Raw genomic sequence first — 22,261 nt, 5'->3', positions numbered from 1 at the left:
CTCTGCCAGGCTAGGTAGTAGCAAGGGCTACCAAGCGTAAGCAGACTATTAGAAAACGCAGATTTACAAAAAACAAGTCTAAAAACTTGATTTGAACGTTTTAGAAAGGGTTTGTGTTAGTTGAGGGGAATGAGGGGACGCTTCATGTTAAATAAGCATTTCCCAGCGCTCTATGTCTTAAAGGGACAGCACCTTCTAATGCAGCCTCCATTTTGTAAATATGCCAGTTGGGGGCATCAAAGATCTATAACTGGCCCATTGGGAGGCAGGAAATGGGGGGCTCCTCATCCAAGATGGCGATCTGCGCCCAGTTTTGCACAAGGGGACTACTGCCCCCTCCCCAGGTCTGGATACATCACTGTTGTGACGTACTGATAGCTATTTATGCATCTGAGCTGGGCCTTTTGGGATCAGACGCAGAGTAATGCAGGTTTCCAGGCGGATTATACAACGTTGGCCCAAAGTCAAAAGTTACCGTCCAATCAGAGTAAAGCAAAATATACATAGTAATAAAACGGCTTAAAATTGGAATATGTATAAAGCAACTGCTGAGGACTTTCCCGCACAATGTCTGCCTACAGGTGCCTTATACACTTCAGGGTTAATAGACAAAGATGGCTGCACTAATGCTAATCACCTCACCTGAGAACTTTATTAACGATGGACCTCGAAACGCTGAAAACATTAACCCTTTATTAGCCCATCGTGAAGATTCCATGGAGTGACTCGCCAAAAGGTGTTTCTAATACCGGCGTGACGGAAACCTTGACTTGTCAGTATGTAAAGATACGCTTAACTGAATTACCTGCGTTCAAGCAGGGATATCAACCATAACATACAGGGAGCAAAAGCACCAACTGGGAGTCTTATGTCTGATCACAGCGGGTTCGAATAGGAAGGAGTCTGGTTAAGACTGTGTGACCCTGAGATTGGGGCAAAAGCCTTTAAGTTTTGGGTGAAACCCTGAGGGTTCCCAGGTATGCTGTTCACTGAACCCAGAGGCCACCTCAGTCCAATGTTTCTTCCGAAGCTTCCAGAAAAGAGGTGAACTGTGCAAACTAATCATGGATACTTGGCACATATAAGAAGCTCTGAGAATTGCGATAGGATCACCCAGCCTGAATGGGTCTCGGGGAAAGAGGATTCCGGGTGAGGCAGATATTCCGGCCGCGTACAGTCATTCCAACACATTCGCGATCCCGCGCTCTGAATCTGACTGATTGGCTGACCGCGCCCAGCGGCGGGAAGACGGGACCTGGTGGTGGGAAGAGTGCGACCAGCCGTGCGCGCGCAGAGGCGCCTGTCCTCGCGCGCTGACCTGCGAGGTACGTGCGCAGGAGCGGGCTGTGCGGGGCGTGGTTTTGTTGCTGTAGGCGTGACCCGGAGCTGTTATCGGTTGGGTGCTCCGGATCGCGGGCACAGTGACGGGCGGGATGGTGCTCAGCGTCACGGGGCCTCGAGCTCCGTGCTGCCGGCCAACCGAGGAGGATCAGGAGGTGAGCGGGCCTACACGTCACGGAATTATCCGGGGAGTGAGTGTGCAAAGCATTCCACGCAATAAAACGCGAGAGTGCGCTGGGGATAATATCCCACGAGTGGGAGTGGAGTGTGTTCTGGGTACTGTAATGTGACGTACGTTGCTGCACGTGTCCAAAATCACGAATTCACCGCATAGTAAGTATGTACGTAATCCCATGCATGTCATGTGGGTGTGTATGCTGCTGCATGTATGCAGATGTTTCCATGCATGTGATCTGAATACATGCAGTGATGCGTATTGCATGTGAGGAATGTGTGTAGCTTGTTGCGTATAACATGCAGGGAATGTGTGTGTGTAGCTTGTTGCGTAATACATGCACGGAATGTGTGTGTAGCTTGTTGCGTATTACATGCATGGAATGTGTGTGTGTGTGTAGGTTGTTGCGTATTACATGCATGGAATGTGTGTGTGTAGCTTGTTGCGTATTACATGCATGGAATGTGTGTGTGTAGCTTGTTGCGTATTACATGCATGGAATGTGTGTGTGTAGCTTGTTGCGTATTACGTGCATGGAATGTGTGTAGCTTGTTGCGTATTACATGCATGGAATGTGTGTGTGTGTAGCTTGTTGCGTATTACATGCACGGAATGTGTGTGTGTAGCTTGTTGCGTATTACATGCATGGAATGTGTGTGTAGCTTGTTGCGTATTACATGCATGGAATGTGTGTGTGTAGCTTGTTGCGTATTACATGCATGGAATGTGTGTGTAGCTTGTTGCGTATTACATGCATGGAATGTGTGTGTGTAGCTTGTTGCGTATTACATGCATGGAATGTGTGTGTGTAGCTTGTTGCGTATTACGTGCATGGAATGTGTGTAGCTTGTTGCGTATTACATGCATGGAATGTGTGTGTGTAGCTTGTTGCGTATTACATGCATGGAATGTGTGTTGCTTGTTGCGTATTACGTGCATGGAATGTGTGTAGCTTGTTGCGTATTACATGCATGGAATGTGTGTGTGTGTAGCTTGTTGCGTATTACATGCACGGAATGTGTGTGTGTAGCTTGTTGCGTATTACATGCATGGAATGTGTGTGTAGCTTGTTGCGTATTACATGCATGGAATGTGTGTGTGTAGCTTGTTGCGTATTACATGCATGGAATGTGTGTGTGTAGCTTGTTGCGTATTACATGCATGGAATGTGTGTGTGTAGGTTGTTGCGTATTACATGCATGGAATGTGTGTGTGTGTGTAGCTTGTTGCGTATTACATGCATGGAATGTGTGTGTGTAGCTTGTTGCGTATTACGTGCATGGAATGTGTGTAGCTTGTTGCGTATTACATGCATGGAATGTGTGTGTGTAGCTTGTTGCGTATTACATGCGTGGAATGTGTGTAGCTTGTTGCGTATTACATGCATGGAATGTGTGTGTAGCATGTTGCGTGGGTGCTGATTACATGCGCTGTACAGTAAGAGTGCAGGAAATTCCAAGCGTGTGATAAGATTGCACGTGTGTGGATATTTCTGTGCATGTTATATGAGTGTGTGCCTTGTTGCATGTGTGCAAATTACATGCACCGTATCGCAACAGCGCAGACGATTCCATACATGCGATTAGCCTGTTAATGCTCACGTGATGGGTGTGCAAGTTATTCCAGTTGATGAGAAGGTGTTATTATCTGTGCAGATGCACACTTTTTTCTGTGTGTCTCGGTCATTAGCGTGTGCGTGTTAACGTGTATGTGCCAGGTTATCCTGTGTGCCGTATGGTACGTCTTGTTACATCTGACCGCTGCCTGATTTAAAGAGCTTGTTGCCCTTGTAGCTACCTGCTGGCTGTTGGCATACAGGTAGGCGATGGCGTGTAATGGGGTGCGCTAATGGCCAGAAAATAGTGCTTCAGTTTATGTATATGGCGTGTTTTGGGGCCGTTGCTGATTGGAGGGCGAGGAAGGCGTGTCATGTTCCTCCCGGAGGAAGTGGGTGTCGGCTTTTGCAGAAGAGGAATATGGGATAAAGTGTGAAGCGGATACCGCGTGGATACCTGGTATAGAGCAGTGTACACGGCGTTGATTTATAGATGCACGTACCAGGGCTTGTGTATGGTTTGCCGGTCCTGGTTATACCTATTGGAAGAACTGAGTAGGGCGGAGCTTCAGGCCACACAGCCTATCAGAGAGCAGAATGTTGCCAGGATACCATAGCAATCATCTGTTAAAGGGACAGATTACTGTGTATTAAAGTGACTGAGTAACCCCAACCCTCCGTGAGGACTTTAATATGTGACTGGTGTAGAAGCTGCTGCCCGCCTCCAGCGGTTGGACGGTTCTATCATACATACTCCGTTTGTTCACTGGTGTTTGTGTATCGGTGGGTTTATGGATGCCTTATTTATTGTTTTCTATAGCGCCATCGTATTCTGCAGCGCAGTACAATGTAGGAGGCTTTTATCCGTCCTTTGCGGGTGAAGCGCGTCGGGTGTTGCGATCGTTTGCTGCTGTGATTGATGCGTTTGGTTTACTTTGACATCGCGCCAAAATTCTACTGATCTTTTACCAATAAAGACGGTATTTTATTCGGAATTGCGTCCAGCCTTGCGGATTCGCCTTGATAACCCGAGTTTTTGGTCCTTTTGCTTCAGGTAAGGTTAACCCTTACATGTTAGAATAACCTTATTGGCTGGTTTAAAATGTTACACATACACCGGGATCAGAATGTTTGCCGGGTATGAGGGTATCGGAGGGTTCTACAGCCCTAAAAGCCCCGATAATGTGTATAGAAACAGCAGGGAACGGCTTTATAAACTAACCGGGGTAAATAAAATACGCCAGCTAATTTGACAGAATGATAGCATATTATTATTTATTGATCAGTATAGCGCTATAATATTCCGCAGCGCTGTACAATGGGCAAACCGGGCATAAAAATTAGAATTTACGTCAATGTGATGGGTTGGGGATGTAAAAAAAAAAAAACACCACACTTAGATATGTACATTTTGGGTTCTTGAGCTATACATTTGCTTTATTTATCTGACAATGGAATAAGTGATATTGTGGGGCGTTGGGGAAGGGGTTTGTGTCTGAATTTTCAGATTTAACCCTGTGATTTCCTGACGGATGAGTGACGCAATCATACAACAGCGTTATCGTGTAACCGAACTGCGACCGGTTGCCCCCTCCGGTGCAGTTAAGATCCGCTTCCTGTTTCCTGTGTTTATGACACTTATTCTTCTGATAATGTAAATCGCTGGTGTTGATGTCTGCCCCGTTTTCCCTCTCGTGGGTTAATGAGGCCGCGGACATCCATTTAACCCGTGCCGTCCCACCCGGAGACCAGCTGTTTACGCCACAAGAGACCCGGGGAAATAGTAGCTCCCAATCAGCGTGACGTCAGAGCCTGGACCTGGCCGGCCGCAGGGGAGCTGCAGGAATGTGAGGATTACTCGGTCCGTGGCTGCAGCCCCTGGCAGGGGCTTTGCTGTTCTAGCTGCCTCCGCGCAGGGGCAGGAGGACCTGCATTGGCTTCGGGTCACAGAGGCTGATCGTCAGAGGGCGCTCTGTGCTCAGTAATAGTTACTTTTTCTCCCGCTCCCCTGTGGCCCCCACTCGTGTCGCACGCCCAGCTCCCGTCGCCACTGTTGCCGTTTGCGTGACACGTAATCGCTTAGCAACCGTTTGTGTGTGCCGAGCACCGCGGTCACGTCCCGTGGCAGCACTTTCGAGTCCCGTGTCCTCTGCTCGGTGCGAGGGGTACGCGACCCCAGGGGGCCGGTGAGGTTACTGCCAGTCGCCTCTCGGAAAGCTACGTCCTGGTGAGTGGAGGTTTCTTCATTCCAAGCAGCCGTGAAGTCATTGATTAAATGATTTTATGGATTCTGAAATGGATGCATTCTCTAGGTTGGATTTTAATGTATATGAGAATAAAGCAGGCGGATGAGTAAATAAATCTTTTATTTATTTATTTTAAACGGTGGCTGATTAGGAAAGCGCGTGTTTGTGTGCGCTATGTATGTAAATACGAGGCTACTCCAGCTATCAGTACTTTATCCTATACGATAGCGAGTGTCCCATTTTAAATCAACATTTTTTCCCTCGTTAATGTATGATGGGTTTCATCAGAATTGCCCCCGTGTGCATTTGCCCCCCCAGCCCCCGGTCCTCCTTGGCATGCAGGATATGCGTTTATCCTTACAAACTACTTTAATATAAAAAGTTTATTTTATACATTTCTATTTAAAATGTTGTTACGCGGCGCATATTAAATATTTTCCTGTTTTATGTAGATTTTTTTTTCCACACACCTGGATATTTTTATTATTTTAATACTGAATTTCCTACATTTTTTTAAAGCATGTTTCCCCTTCAAAAAACATAAAACAATATAAAAATAATTTATTACAAAAAAAGTGTGGGCGATATGAAGAGCGGGTTGCAAATATGGAGCAGTTGCCATAGCAACCAACAGATTGCACCTGCCTAGTACTGAACATTTTACCATCTTGCGTTAGAATTTATCCGCAAACACAGGAGTTTGGGCTTCGTTTCTGTTTTATTTCCTCCGCGTCACATGGGTCCGAATTGACGCGGAATGCAAATAAACCGTTCGGCCCCATCTAGCCTACAAGTTTTTCTTGATGTGAGATTCAGACCCCTATCAGTCCTCGGTGATAGGATAGTGAGGGTAGCTGTGTTGCCCCCACCCCCCTCCCCTGCCACTTCTGCAGGGAGACTGTGCAGTTTATCTACTACTCTCTCGGTAATGGGGAACTTGCCCTCTGGTGTTCGATTACGGTCTCTTGTTCCAACTGATTCATTATCATACAATAATTTCTTTTTTAGGAAGCGTGTAGCCGCGTGGTGAGTTATTTATTTATTTTTAACCATCCATAATAGGTTGAAAACGTGAATGTTACGGTAAAGTGTACCGGATTGTCCCGATTATAGGCTGCATATGTCTCCGATCCCCATCCCCGATTTAAATCTTTAAATTAGGGGTGCATCTTACAGTCGGGCTCTAGATATTCAGGATGGCGAGCGGTTGGGTTTTTACCCCAAAATGGAGCACTAATATTTTAAGGGGGGAAACCTTACAATGGCAAGTACTGTAGCCCCATATATTAGAGACATTGTAAGGTTCCCCCTTAATTGGAGATGCACTCTTAGAGGACCTTAAAAATAAAATTTTCTTTAAAATGGGCCCAAACTGTAAGGGTTCCGCCTATAATCCATACAGTAAGCGTTGCGTCGATTGTTGGCGCTCTATAAATAAAAGATAATCCGGTATATTGTGAAATACCTGCTTCTTTTAAAACTTTCTCCTTCCAATTATACAAAATAGTTTCTTTTATTATAACTTTTATTTAACGAGCTTCCTGTGTTTTGTTCTCTTTGCAGATAGACGGCATGATCCAGAATATGAACAGCTCTGCGTTCCCCCGCGTGGTTACCGGGATTACCGGCGCGGAGCCCCCTGCCCAGTCCAGGCTGTACAGCAGCTGGGCCGTGTGTGGGGATGAAGCCTTGAAGTCGCCTTTACAGAAATGCCAAGAGAATCGGTAATCTTTACTACCTTGGAGTACAGGTGGGGGGTATCCCTTCTCAAAAATGATCCAAAAACAGATTTTTCTTTTTCCTTCCAAATAAAAGAAACTTTAGATAAAGGGATACACGGGGGGGGGATTTGTCTGCAGTTTTTGGATTATTTCCCTTGCCTCCGTTTAAGCTTCTCCCTGCTGTCGGCTCCTTTGCTCGGGCTTCTCCCCACGGTCCCAGAGAGCTTTGCGTCTGTTCAGGCTCCCCAGAGGGCTTTTCCAGAGAGGAACCGCTCTGGGTCTGCGGGGAGAACAATGCAGCGGACGCTGGTGAGAAGACGGGTCCGTTATCTGAAATCATCCCTTATTCTAAATCCTTCCGGTCCAAAGCATTTCGGATTCTTAATTCTAATTCCTCTCGAACGCGGAAACGCTTATTTACTTCTTTTCTTGTTAGGTCGCGTTATAGCTTCTCGGACCCCGGGACGCGGTTAGACATGCTCGGATTGGTCTCCGGTATCCCAGATGAATCCAACAATCTGGAGCCGGTGACAGACTGGTAAGCGGACAAGGTTTGCCAGTCCAATTTCCCCCCCAAAACGTTAAACCTTAAGATTTTAAAATGTACAAAATAAAGGACTTCCAAGAGTAGCTGTCTTTTCCTTAAATCAGGTATTTTGAGAGACTGTCGAGTGATGTGTTGATGATTATGTTTTTCTCGTTTCAGGGATTTACTGTCTAGGCTTTTCCCCCCATTATGGACTTCAGAGGTGGATGAGCCTAAGGACTTTTCCGTACATCTGCCTAACCCCCTTCCGGTTGTCGGTGACGAGATTCACGGAGAGCCCATCAGGACGTTGCCAAACATGGAGAGCCTGCAAAGAGGGTTTGAAGATTTAGGGCTTTTGGAGTCATTTGTCCCCCATCCGGAGCCTCAGCTGGATAACCTCCTCAACGATGTTTACTCCGAGGAGAGCTTTCAGCGGAACGAAGAGTCTCCCCAGCACGGCGGCGATTACGGGAAGTTTACCGCCATGAGTTACGGCTCCACGGTCGGCGGTCATTGGGCCAAAGAGTACGCTGGCTTTCCAAAAAATATATGCAAAGGGGAAAAGGGAAGGAGAAAGTTTCTGAATTCAGTGGGTCAGAGTAATTATTCCTCTGGCTCTAGTGATGGATGGACTAAAGAAAATCACCTTAAAGCCTGCGATTTTATGCCCCTGGGTATGAAACCATCAACACATCAATATAATCAAGAGTATTCTAAAGGGAGAGGCGTTCATGCCCTCTCTCAAAGCAGAGCGTACAGCGAAGAGTCAGAAAGCAAATTCATTAACGTTCCAAACGTGTGCTTTGTGGACTCTTCTGAGGTACGTCACAATGAAAACCTTCATCCCTCTTGCTTTGGGAGCCGGTGGTTAGATGGTGAGTTGCTGGCAAACCAGAAACCAGCGACAAGCCCTCTTCCATCTTCCACGAGCTCTTCCTTGTCAGACGGCTCTCCCACGCATCGTTCTCTGTCCCAGCAGAGTTATTATTCCCACGCTTCTTCAGGACCCGCTTCACCAGAAAGTGGGCAAACACCAAGGACTGCTCCTGCCAACAAGATGCCCTTTTCCAGCTTTATCGAGGAAAATCAAAGACCCACAAAGCCATTTGGCCCGTTGTCTCCTGGCGAAGACGTCGTGCGTCCAGAAATACCGGTTGGTTTCCCAGGGTATCCTGCACAGGGGTATCACCGGTTACCCAGAAAAACAAACCCCCAGCAGAACGTAAACGCCGAGCGGAGAGGAAGACGGAGCGGTCAGCAGGGAAATGTTCATCAGAATCCCCAGCAGTTTAATTTCCGTCGGAAGCAAGAGCCAAATGTTGGCAACATGTCGGACTTCATCAATACCTCCTTTCTTCCTCCTTTCGCGTTAATGTCTGATAACAAACAAAGTCAGAATTATCCTCCCTTCAACCCGCAAGCCTATACTCCGCCAACAAACTTACCGTTTCCGCCTCCGACGCTCCCGTTCTCTGACCTCTTTGACCTCCTTCACTACGAGGACTTGAATCGCCTGAACCCTTTTCTAAGCGACTTGCTTTGTAGCGAGCTTCCTCCTCCTCCTCCTCCGTATATTTCATTCCCGGCCCCGTTCAGCAAGTGTCGGCCTCAAAGAAACCGCAGCGGGCCGGCCAGCGAGTTGCACGTTCATCTGGAGGAGTGCTCTGAGCAGTTGCGAGCTCTCGAGAAGGAAAGGAAAACGGTAAGACGTTGGTAGATACAGCAGGAGCTGCAGAAAGTCCCTAAAACAATTAACCCCTTCAGTCCCAGGTTTTTTTTTTGGTTACCTCAAGTCCCGGAGCAATTTTGCCATTTTTGGGGTATGTCGGTTCAGTGATTATTCCCCTTTCCTGTGAATAGTGTACCCATGTAAACTATATATTGTTTATTCAAGGAGAGAGAGGGCTTTCTTTTGAGACCATAGTTAGCTAATTAGCTGAAAATTTAGGATGAGAAATTTCGTAAAAACTAGCGAAAATTAGAAAAAAAACAAATTAAATATTTTCCCCTCTGAATCCTCACAAAATTAGGTAAAGTGACAGGAAAAACCCCTCCAAGTTTATCAATTCAGGTGTCCTGATTTCAGAAATGCATTTATATAGAATTTCCGTACTTTCCCAGCACTTATAGGGAACATACTATAAGGTGTACATTATTATTACATTAGGTGTGATGGCTTTCGCACCGGCAGTGGTTACAGGAGATCAGGCAGCGATGCCGGCTTCTGCTGCCAGGGGGAGTCCAGGCTGTCAAACGGCAGCCTGATCTCCCGTGTAGCAGCAGGGATGTGTCCCTGCTGCTGCAAGAAGGTCAGGACGTACCAGTATGTCCATAGGGGTTTCTTGGGATGAGTTTTACTGATGAATGATACGTACTGGTTTGTCTATAGGGGACTGAAGGGGTTAAACACAATAAATGATACACTGATATTTGTATGGATTGAAGAGGGTCCTGCCTTTGCGAGTCCTATCATGCAGGCTATGACTTGTTCGGTTTTTCATCGCGTCCTGTGTTCCCGCTCTCTCCCTTAATCAGACAGAAGCAGAACTCGGCCGACACTTTCCTGGCAACAGAGCGCCCGGCTCATACAGCTCGGCCATCCCGAGACTTCCCACCAATCCGTCCCGAGTGGACCGTCTGATTGTTGATGAATTCCGAGAACACGCTCGGGTGAGTAAATTCATGCACGCCGACGCTAGAGTATTGATTCTTGGAATTTATCAGAAAAAAAACAAAAATATATAATTGTTGTCTTTTCTCAAAACTCTTCAAAATCAAAACACTTTATTGGTGTTAAGTGAAAAAAAAATTACCCTTTAATGTAATACCAGCAGAGCGTTGGCCTCTTTATGTTTAATATTCTTTTTGTTTCCCTTTTTGTTCAAGAATCTGCCATTCCTTGGGGTAACAGTTGTACGAAAAGATGTTATTTAAAGAAATATATATTTTTTACCTTTTGTCTTAGGCTGTGTCGTTGGTTAAAATCATGGAAAGAATCTGCAGCTGCGCTCTTCACGTGAATATAACGCTGGCCCTCGAGCATCACCTGGAAGCGATCCGCTTGACGCAATCGCGGCGCAAAGATGAGATCGTGAATGCCGCCAATCGCCAAAAACAAGGAGCGCCCAGATACAATAATGAGAGGGGTGCGTGAGGGAATATATTGGCTTTGTAACATTAAGTACCCCCCTCCGGCAGGGCTCCTCGGTCTCCATTGCATGTTATATTGAATGTCTTACTGGATCACAGATGGCCAGGGGGTCCTCCGCGCCGTGCATCGGCAAAGAGCGCTGTCTCAGGGTTTCTTATTGAAATGTCTCCTGCTTGCTGCTGCCGGTCTTCTCAGCGTGTAGTACGCGCATGTGATGCTGAGCACTCCTTTAAGCATCTGTAGCAGTAATGGGTATAGTTTCCATTGTAAAAAAAAAAATGCAATCGATCACAAAGCCCTAGTTAGGCTATCATTTTCTCTGCTACCTCTACAGTCTTTATTAGAAATGTTTCTAACGTGTATATTTATATTCACATTTTTTCTAGATGTTCTTGCTTTGGCCGCTGCCATAAAAGACATGGCGGCTTCCACTCGAAGGGCCAGAACCGCCTTATGGTGCGCGGTGCAGATGACGTTGCCGAAGTCTTCCTCCGGCTCTGCGGTGACCCAGGAGGATCTGGAGAGAGCCCTGCAGGAGCTGTTTCCTACCAAGGCTGGGATCTGCGCCGACATTAAAGATGGCAAAAGAGGCAGTGAATAATCGCACCGTCTACAGATCGTCGGTCCTGGGATACATCGCCCGCTCCGTGAGAAGGTTGCCGAAGGTGTCCCTCGGGGAGAGCCGCGCGACGCCGTCTGCAGAACCTTTTCCAACTTCCTGATACCCGTTTCTAGTATTTTCTAAATGCGTTTTCTGTAGCCTTTCCAATTTTTATTGGTTTACTGAATACTTTACTTTGAAACAAAGTATTTCCTCCGGTTTTATAATGCGTTTAAAGGGAATAGTGTTACTTCTCTCCGTCGGTCTCTGAGGTCGTGTTGCTAAACTGTGATTTACCTTCATAAACTGTTTCGTGCCAAAGATGGTGACTAGGTGGTCCGATCATGTGCATTTTGGTACCTGGGATTACATTCGAATAGTTTTTTTTACCTGCGGGAAATCATTCCACGTTTATTTAACTTTTGCTATTAACACTTTAATTATTAGGAGTTTTTTTGTCTTGATTTTATTATATTGCGTGTATATACAGTGACTTTATCAGGTTTCGAATGACGGCCCAATTCAACCCTATGTCTAGGTGTTTGGGGCGGGGCATTGTGTGAAGTGGGTGGAGCTAGTGCCACGCCTTGGCTAATGGGCTTGATCCGTGAATGGCAGATTTAATTAGCCCTCTTTAAATGCTTGCCCCTCTGGAGCTTATAGGGTTAATGTCGGTATACGTAATAACGTACCCTGTAATAGATGTATACGTTTATTAACCGTTCACATTCCAGTGATGGTAAGTTTGTGTTTTTTTTGACGTTTGATAATATTTGTTATGTTATATAATATGTTTAGGTCCCGATTTGTCACTCAGGAGTAGCGTTGCTGTTAATTGAGCAAAATACGCATTTAATCGTCTTTGCACTTAATCCAAATGCTCATCACTGAGCGCGTCAATAATTTCAATGTATTGTGTATTTATTTTTTGCTTTTTTTTGTCTGTTACTACATACTTATTTTATAATATATTAACCTTAATATTTACTCAGGAAACGAGGTCAAGAAAATGTATAGGTAAAGATTCCAGTATAGCTTCTCAGCACGTGAACGGTTACCGAAGCTGTTACCTGTACGAAACTGTACCAAACGACAAAACTGTGCATTTTAATCTAAATATATAAATATTTATTTTTTTTGTGGTTTAGACAATCATATTTTTAGTTTACGTGACTTTGATAATTAACATTATTGCGCGGTATGATTTTTAAGATTTTTTACGTTGGCTATTAACCTTTTTTTTGCTGCTATTACGGTTTAGTTGGAGATGGTTTTATTTTCCTAGCGTTAGAGGCAGGCGATGTTGTGTGTTTATTGTTGTTGTAGCGTTTGGTAATAATTGTAGCTTTTTTATTATTTAACTATTTTTAAGTATGTGGATCAGGTCCGGTTTTGCTTGCGATCTAAAAGCAGTGTTTCGTAGAACTACGTGCCTGTCTGGAGGGGCCAGAAAATATGTTGCGTGCTTTACGTATACATGCGTCCTATTATCCACCTTTCGTGTGTTTTTGGTTTTTTTTTCTCCGCACCCAATAGTTGATTCCATGTTTTTTTGGGTAATATCTTCGCCTGATGGATATTTGGTAACTAATTTCTACTTAAATTTAAGTTTCCCATGTCATGTATTTCCTCGGATATTCAGAAAGCCTGGTTTAACTGTGGTGTAACTTAGTTTTATTTTTTTTTTTTCATGAGATTGGCAAATGTGTCTTTTGGGGTTTTTTTTTTTTAAATTATTTGGTGTGTTTGGTTTTTTAATGTAATTTTTTTTTTGTGTGATTTTGTGCAATTTCATAATATAGAATCGACGTGCGTATATATGTTTTGCGTGTGCGCCGATCGCTTATCGAACGTATGCAGCTGTCGGATTCTTCCATATTTCCTTTCTTGTAATGTGATTTGGAAACGTCGGCCTCCCGATGATATTAAGCGAGTCCATAACCAGTCGGTAATATAACACGTTAACGTATAGCTTTGTGAATATATAAAAATAGTATTTATAGAATAACGAACCAGGAAAAAAAACTATTTCTATAGAATGTAGAAGCAGAATGTTTAGTTTTGTTATTGCGGAACATTCTATGTAGCTGGAAATACTCCTGAATATAAAGACTTTAATGTTTTTTTTATAATATATAAGAAATATATCATCGGTTATGTTAGGCGGATATTGTTAGAATGATGGGGAAAGGGGAATGAGGTGTAACCCGTGTGGATATGTACCGTTAATCCGATGGTGGAGGGAATGCAAGCGCGGGATCAGGGCATATCACGGAATGAGGGGTACTGGTCCGGTGCTGTAGGGATCGCTGCCAAATGCGTTAGTACTTAATAAATAATCATTTGAAAAGGGAGGGTAATGGCAAACAGGCGTTGTGGATATAGATCGGGACCCCAATACATCATCTAATTCCTGAGCCAGTCCCAGTAATAATGCCCTCCCTCGCCTTCTTGTGTGGCTGGATGTGACCCCGTCTGTGGAGGGGTTTCGCCCCACTTTTTTTTTTTCTTTTTTCTTTTTTTTTTCCTCTCCCCCTTTATCTTTTTCTCTAAATATATATATATTAAGAAATAATGATATATAATATAATATAATCTGTGGAATGCTCCAGCCAGCCGAAGGTTTTGACTCTTAAGGCGGCTTCATACAGACCGATATATTTAATTTGTGTTTTTTATTTAACTGCGTAGCAAAGAGCTAAATGAATCAGGGGTGAGATTTAAAGTATTTTATGCCGCTTTTTACGGAATGAGCGAAGCGATACAATATACTGTATCCGAAGACTAAATCTTGTTATTATTGGCATTTATTGTTATATCTGTTATATAACAAGTGTGCCGGTGTTATTTTTCACCCTTTTTATGGTAAATTTATAAAAATTAAGATTAACGATTGCTTTATGTGAGAGATCCAGGATTTGTAGCCGTGATGTGGCCGAGTCTTCCGGTCTGGGTTAAAGTATTGTGTACTCGATTGTTACTTGTGTGTTGTGCTGACTTTTTGTGTACCTCTGTGTCATGTAATGGGACTCATTAAAGGGATGGTCCAGCCATCGTAGCCTATTTATCTCGGTGCCCTTTATGCAAACACATCGGGGAGCATTCTTCATATATGCTTATCGCCCCAGCGCTGCCCGGCAAACATTGGAGAGAAAGGCAGCTGCAGCTTCTCCCTAAGTTCTTCTTTAATATATATATATTTTTTATTTTTTTTGCTGAGGCTGTTCCTCGAAAATATTGCCAGATAGACGAGCGCAGCCAGGTCCGTCGTTGACATTTCCCTTGCTTTCTTTTAGGCATGAAATGCAGTGGTTCATTCTTCTGCACATTCATGCACTTAAACGATGTCTTGTTTTCGGTCGGATAGTTTAAGTTGAGCTAACATTCTCCAGTATTATGTTAAAACGTCTGGTTTTTGTACTGCTGTTGTCTGATCTGACTTTTTTTTGTTTTGTTTTTTTTAGTCGGATATGTAGGCTACATAGGGGCACGACAAAGGGTTAACAGATATTACCATTTAAATGACATGAAATGCAAGGTGTTTTGTTTTCTTGAGAATTAATCTGATTTAGAACTCCAAAATGTGAGAATTATGTTGAGAATGTTTAGAATTATGTATGATTTTCCCGAATCTGTTCGCAATGTAAGTTATCCGGCGCGGCAGGCGTCTGAGTGTCTCGCGTCAATCCATTTCTGTGTTAGAGTCCACGGTATTTCCAAAAGTACAATCACTGTGACTTATTGCTCTGATGGGGTCATTGAACGATGTTTTAGCGCAGCCCGGTACAGGGGGTGACTCTTCCAATTAGCCTTAGTAATGTTTCTTAAAGCTGCTGTTCCACCAACCATTTTTTTGTAACTAAAGATACAAGAGAATGTGATTGTGGAACAGCACCTTTAGTTTACGCCGTCGGATATGCCGACGCGATAATGTTTTATGCTCTGTTACGTTGTAACGGTGAAGTCTGACCCTTCTGGTATGGAACAGGTTAACCAAGCGCCCTAGACAGCCCCGCGTGTGGAGAATGGGCCGGGTCGGACAGCATGCAATCGTTTGGGTGCTATTTGATTTAATCTGAGGAGTCGCCGCCCCGGCCGGCATTCAAATTGTGTTTAATTCCAGAAGGTGTTTTTATTGCTGACCAAATGAGTTTAACGGCCGTGGATGACAATAAAATCATTTCGTTACGGATCGGCCTCCGAGTGATTTTTATTTTCTCTCCGTTTCATAAAATTCTCGTGGGTTTATAAATATATATTATACTATATGGACAAAAGTATTGGGATGCCTGGCCATTACACCAACAGGGACTTTGATGACATCACATTCTAAATACATAGATGTTAGTATTAAGTCGGTTCCCCCTTTGCAGATATAACGGCTTCCGCTCTTCTGGGAGGGATTCCCGCAGGATTTTGGGGAGTTTCTGTGGGATTTTTGCCCGTTCATCCAGTAGAGCGTTTGTGAGGTCCGGCGCTGATGTTGGACGAGACGCCCGGCTCGCGATCTCTGTTCCGGTTCATCCCAAAGGTGTTGGATGGGGTTGAGGTCGGGGCTCTGTGCGGCCGGCCAAGTTCTTCCCACCAAACTCACCCAACCCGTGTCGTTATGGAGCTCGCTTTGTGCTCCGGGCGCAGTCACGCTGGGATAGAAAAGGGTCTTCCCCAAAACTGTCCCCACAAAGCTGGAAGCCGAGCATCGTCTAACATGGGCCGCTGACGGGGCGTATCAAGACGTTTTGGACAATGCTGGGCTGATGGAGGGGGCAACGCGCCGGGACGATTACCAGAAAAGCTCCATCTTCAGGGGATCCGGCTGCAGCGTGGCATTTTTAGATGTAAAGTGCAAAAAAGTGGTAAGTTTATAGTTGCACGCGAACAAAAATTAAAAAGGTGCAAACAGGAAAATATGGAGTCTTTTTTTTTTTTTTGTGTGTGTTTTTCCTCCAGGATATATAACTGTTACGCATCTCTTTTATATTCGTTTTTAGGGAAGATTGGGCTGAGCAGCAACTATTTCCCTGGGTTCTGGTTGGGTTTCTACTTGTGAAATATACCCAGAATACATTCTCGAGCCCCTGTGGGATGTAATAAATGCTGGGTTAGGGGTTCTTGGACCTTTTCTAAAATAAAATGCGATTCTTCCATTTCTTGTTGTGAATATGAAGTCGTTTCATCCACCGGATCGGCGCCGTCTCCTCCATCGCCCGTCCCCACCAGAGGGCAGCGTAACACCGCGGTGTCCGTTCCTCCCTGTACTGAAGAGCTGCCGGTTCTTTTTATGCTAAGTCTGCCCCGGAACTAGTTTGAGGCAGCGGGCACCATCACGATTGTGGATTATGGGAAGAGAAAAGCATACCTCCCAAGTATCCCTGTTGCGTCTGAGCAGTCCTTCTAAACAGTACAATAATGTATACAGAAACCGCAGAGAACGGGCAAATACATCAAACATATATATATATATAATTTTATTATTCAATTCTTTACTTTGTTTTATTTTTAAAAGCGGCATAAAAAGCCGGGATGAAGCCGACCACCTAAAACAAGCGTCTCCATGAGAACCTGGAGTGTTGGGGTCTGCAGAAGCACGCCGTGTTCTAAGCGTTTCCCGCTGCTGCCCTGTGATTGGCAGAGGCTTCTGGGATGCGGCGGGTTAAATAGTTGCCCTTTGTGTATTCGGGGCTCGTTCCTTGCACCTCGGCTTGTGCCAGGACGGCTGGAATGGGAACAGGTGGCCCTTGAGTGACGGACGGGGATCTCGGAGGCATTTCCAGCCCCTGGGCTGCGGACACCTTGATACATTTTTCCATTCGCTCCGTGAATTCTATTTAGAGCTTTCCAGATCCCGGGAAGCTGCAGCGGCACAGAGGCTGTTTCATAATTTAGTTGATTACCAAACTTCGGTCTTCACTCGAGTCAAATGCTTCCCTTAATGTTTGATGCAGATTTACGCTTCCTTAACCCTTTGAGTGCCTGGGGCCCCGTACATCCTATCGCATGATGTGTCTGTAAAAATAACCCATTTTCCCAATTATTTCCTCATATATTCCAATTCTTAAAAGCCCCTCCCCTTTAGTAAATTAATCCAATAGACGGATATTAAAGTCATATGTATCTTAAAGAAATTATTTTTCCAAAGCAAAATAGTAAAAAAAATAGAAATTTGGAAATTTTTTCTGGATTTTGATTAAAGATTAGGGCTAGGTCAGCTTTCTACACATTCAATACTTCCACTGGAAGTCCATTCCATGAGTCTACTACCCTTCTGCGGCGCGTAGCAGCTTCTCATATTGATGATAGATTAGATAGTACTTGGTGTCCGGGTTACATTGTATCTCTCGTCCATTGATATGCGTTCTATAGAGGGACTGTCTCTTTAAACGGATGCCAGCGCGCACCAGGTAGCTGGTCCTGTCCGTCAGCCGCGTCCCTGGGGGCCGGAGGTGGACGACGCGCTGTTTATGTAGCTAGTGTTAACAGCGTGTTTATCAGCCGACACCTAAAATACTGCCCGGCGGTGACGGAATCCACGCCGTTTGGTGTTCAAAGCTGTGCATAGAGCGGCAGACGCGCACCAGCAGGTGAAGGGTTAAAAAGGGATTTAAATATATTTTTTTCCCCTCCCAAACTAATACCGATATTTTTTTGTTCACCGACTAACCGGCTCAGACTGGCCCTCTGGCACATCGGGCAAATGCTTGATTTTTACAGTTCCCTGGTCTGGTTCGGGGGGAGATCAGAGGATCCCCCCCTCAACCGGCCCATGATCCCCACCACCTGCAAAAGCGCGACAGCTACCCCGCACGGCAGGACTGTCCTGTGAAAACTGGGACTGTTGGGAAGTATGCATTGACCAGTGACGAGATTCACGGAGAGCCCATCAGGACGTTGCCAAACATGGAGAGCCTGCAAAGAGGGTTTGAAGATTTAGGGCTTTTGGAGTCATTCGTCCCCCATCCGGAGCCTCAGCTGGATAACCTCCTCAACGATGTTTACTCCGAGGAGACCTTTCAGCGGAACGAAGAGTCTCCCCAGCACGGCGGCGATTACGGGAAGTTTAACTCAATGAGTTACGGCTCCACGGTCGGTGGTCATTGGGCCAAAGAGTACGCTGGCTTTCCAAAAAATATATGCAAAGGGGAAAAGGGAAGGAGAAAGTTTCTGAATTCAGTGGGTCAGAGTAATTATCCCTCTGGCTCTAGTGATGGATGGACTAAAGAAAATCACCTTAAAGCCTGCGATTTTATGCCCCTGGGTATGAAACCATCAACACATCAATATAATCAAGAGTATTCTAAAGGGAGAGGCGTTCATGCCCTCTCTCAAAGCAGAGCGTACAGCGAAGAGTCAGAAAGCAAATTCATTAACGTTCCAAACGTGTGCTTTATGGACTCTTCGGAGGTACGTCACAATGAAAACCTTCATCCCTCTTGCTTTGGGAGCCGGTGGTTAGATGGTGAGTTGCTGGCAAACCAGAAACCAGCGACAAGCCCTCTTCCATCTTCCACGAGTTCTTCCTTGTCAGACGGCTCTCCCACGCATCGTTCTCTGTCCCAGCAGAGTTATTATTCCCACGCTTCTTCGGGACCCGCTTCACCAGAAAGTGGGCAAACGCCAAGGACTGCTCCTGCCAACAAGGTGCCCTTTTCCAGCTTTATCGAGGAAAATCACAGACCCACAAAGCCATTTGGCCCGTTGTCTCCTGGCGAAGACGTCGTGCGTCCAGAAATACCGGTTGGTTTCCCAGGGTATCCTGCACAGGGGTATCACCGGTTACCCAGAAAAACAAACCCCCAGCAGAACCGAAACGCCGAGCGGAGAGGAAGACGGAGCGGTCAGCAGGGAAATGTTCATCAGAATCCCCAGCAGTTTAATTTCCGTCGGAAGCAAGAGCCAAATGTTGGCAACGTGTCGGACTTCATCAATACCTCCTTTCTTCCTCCTTTCGCGTTAATGTCTGATAACAAACAAAGTCAGAATTTTCCTCCCTTCAACCCGCAAGCCTATACTCCGCCAACAAACTTGCCGTTTCCGCCTCCGACGCTCCCGTTCTCTGACCTCTTTGACCTCCTTCACTACGAGGACTTGAATCGCCTGAACCCTTTTCTAAGCGACTTGCTTTGTAGCGAGCTTCCTCCTCCTCCTCCGTATATTTCATTCCCGACTCCATTCAGCAAGTGTCGGCCTCAAAGAAACCGCAGCGGGCCGGCCAGCGAGTTGCACGTTCATCTGGAGGAGTGCTCTGAGCAGTTGCGAGCTCTCGAGAAGGAAAGGAAAACGGTAAGAAGTTGGTAGATACAGCAGGAGCTGCAGAAAGTCCCTAAAACAATTAACCCCTTCAGTCCCAGGTTTTTTTTTTGGTTACCTCAAGTCCCGGAGCAATTTTGCCATTTTTGGGGTATGTCGGTTCAGTGATTATTCCCCTTTCCTGTGAATAGTGTACCCGTGTAAACTATATATTGTTTATTCAAGGAGAGAGAGGGCTTTCTTTTGAGACCATAGTTAGCAAATTAGCTGAAAATTTAGGATGAGAAATTTCGTAAAAACTAGCGAAAATTAGAAAAAAAACAAATTAAATATTTTCCCCTCTGAATCCTCACAAAATTAGGTAAAGTGACAGGAAAAACCCCTCCAAGTTTATCAATTCAGGTGTCCTGATTTCAGAAATGCATTTATATAGAATTTCCGTACTTTCCCAGCACTTATAGGGAACATACTATAAGGTGTACATTATTATTACATTAGGTGTGATGGCTTTCGCACCGGCAGTGGTTACAGGAGATCAGGCAGCGATGCCGGCTTCTGCTGTCAGGGGGAGTCCAGGCTGTCAAACGGCAGCCTGATCTCCCGTGTAGCAGCAGGGATGTGTCCCTGCCGCTGCAAGAAGGTCAGGACGTACCAGTATGTCCATAGGGGTTTCTTGGGATGAGTTTTACTGATGAATGATACGTACTGGTTTGTCTATAGGGGACTGAAGGGGTTAAACACAAGAAATGATACACTGATATTTGTATGGATTGAAGAGGGTCCTGCCTTTGCGAGTCCTATCATGCAGGCTATGACTTGTTGGGTTTTTGATCGCGTCCTGTGTTCCCGCTCTCTCCCTTAATCAGACAGAAGCAGAACTCGGCCGACACTTTCCTGGCAACAGAGCGTCCGGCTCGTACAGCTCGGCCATCCCGAGACTTCCCACCAATCCGTCCCGAGTGGACCGTCTGATTGTTGATGAATTCCGAGAACATGCTCGGGTGAGTAAATTCATGCACGCCGACGCTAGAGTATTGATTCTTGGAATTTATCAGAAAAAAAACAAAAATATATAATTGTTGTCTTTTCTCAAAACTCTTCAAAATCAAAACACTTTATTGGTGTTAAGTGAAAAAAAAATTACCCTTTAATGTAATACCAGCAGAGCGTTGGCCTCTTTATGTTTAATATTCTTTTTGTTTCCCTTTTTGTTCAAGAATCTGCCATTCCTTGGGGTAACAGTTGTACGAAAAGATGTTATTTAAAGAAATATATATTTTTTACCTTTTGTCTTAGGCTGTGTCGTTGGTTAAAATCATGGAAAGAATCTGCAGCTGCGCTCTTCACGTGAATATAACGCTGGCCCTCGAGCATCACCTGGAAGCGATCCGCTTGACGCAATCGCGGCGCAAAGATGAGATCGTGAATGCCGCCAATCGCCAAAAACAAGGAGCGCCCAGATACAATAATGAGAGGGGTGAGTGAGGGAATATATTGGCTTTGTAACATTAAGTACCCCCCTCCGGCAGGGCTCCTCGGTCTCCATTGCATGTTATATTGAATGTCTTACTGGATCACAGATGGCCAGGGGGTCCTACGTGCCGTGCATCGGCAAAGAGCGATGTCTCAGGGTTTCTTATTGAAATGTCTCCTGGTTGCTGCTGCCGGTCTTCTCAGCGTGTAGTACGCGCATGTGATGCTGAGCACTCCTTTAAGCATCGGTAGCAGTAATGGGTATAGTTTCCATTGTAAAAAAAAAATGCAATCGATCACAAAGCCCTAGTTGGGCTATCATTTTCTCTGCTACCGCTACAGTCTTTATTAGAAATGTTTCTAACGTGTATATTTATTATTCACATTTTTTCTAGATGTTCTTGCTTTGGCCGCTGCCATAAAAGACATGGCGGCTTCCACTCGAAGGGCCAGAACCGCCTTATGGTGCGCGGTGCAGATGACGTTGCCGAAGTCTTCCTCCGGCTCTGCGGTGACCCAGGAGGATCTGGAGAGAGCCCTGCAGGAGCTGTTTCCTACCAAGGCTGGCACCTGCGCCGACATTAAAGATGGCAAAAGAGGCAGTGAATAATCGCACCATCTACAGATCGTCGGTCCTGGGATACGTCGCCCGCTCCGTGAGAAGGTTGCCGAAGGTGTCCCTCGGGGAGAGCCGCGCGACGCCGTCTGCATAACCTTTTCCAACCTCCTGATACCCGTTTCTAGTATTTTCTATATGCGTTTTCTGTAGCCTTTCCAATTTTTATTGGTTTACTGAATACTTTACTTTGAAACAAAGTATTTCCTCCGGTTTTATAATGCGTTTAAAGGGAATAGTGTTACTTCTCTCCGTCGGTCTCTGAGGTCGTGTTGCTAAACTGTGATTTACCTTCATAAACTGTTTCGTGCCAAAGATGGTGACTAGGTGGTCCGATCATGTGCATTTTGGTACCTGGGATTACATTCGAATAGTTTTTTTTTACCTGCGGGAAATCATTCCACGTTTATTTAACTTTTGCTATTAACACTTTAATTATTAGGAGTTTTTTGTCTTGTTTTTATAATATTGCGTGTATATACAGTGACTTTATCAGGTTTCGAATGACGGCCCAATTCAACCCTATGTCTAGGTGTTTGGGGCGGGGCATTGTGTGAAGTGGGTGGAGCTAGTGCCACGCCTTGGCTAATGGGCTTGATCCGTGAA

General features: G+C 45.2%; 2 protein-coding genes across 2 annotated transcripts; both read left to right on the top strand.

Moving 5' to 3' along the window:
* The first annotated feature begins 1,419 nt into the window (after positions 1–1,419).
* Positions 1,420–11,319, top strand: LOC128496858 (meiosis-specific coiled-coil domain-containing protein MEIOC-like). Its single transcript, XM_053466677.1, has 7 exons — positions 1,420–1,496; positions 6,881–7,041; positions 7,475–7,576; positions 7,745–9,269; positions 10,103–10,237; positions 10,533–10,713; positions 11,105–11,319. Exons 1-7 carry the CDS (start codon positions 1,434–1,436, stop codon positions 11,317–11,319), a joined length of 2,382 nt encoding a protein of 793 aa, XP_053322652.1. The 5' UTR covers positions 1,420–1,433.
* Positions 11,320–16,076: 4,757 nt separating this feature from the next.
* Positions 16,077–21,961, top strand: LOC128496857 (meiosis-specific coiled-coil domain-containing protein MEIOC-like). The gene is made up of 5 exons (XM_053466675.1): positions 16,077–16,175; positions 18,031–19,599; positions 20,433–20,567; positions 20,863–21,043; positions 21,435–21,961. Exons 1-5 carry the CDS (start codon positions 16,077–16,079, stop codon positions 21,647–21,649), a joined length of 2,199 nt encoding a protein of 732 aa, XP_053322650.1. The 3' UTR covers positions 21,650–21,961.
* Positions 21,962–22,261: the final 300 nt, after the last annotated feature.

Source organism: Spea bombifrons, chromosome 5, assembly GCF_027358695.1.
Source record: "Spea bombifrons isolate aSpeBom1 chromosome 5, aSpeBom1.2.pri, whole genome shotgun sequence".
NCBI classification, from domain to species: Eukaryota; Metazoa; Chordata; class Amphibia; order Anura; family Pelobatidae; genus Spea; species Spea bombifrons.
The sequence above is the reverse complement of the archived record's forward strand: the minus strand, read 5'-3'. Positions and strand labels throughout refer to the sequence as shown.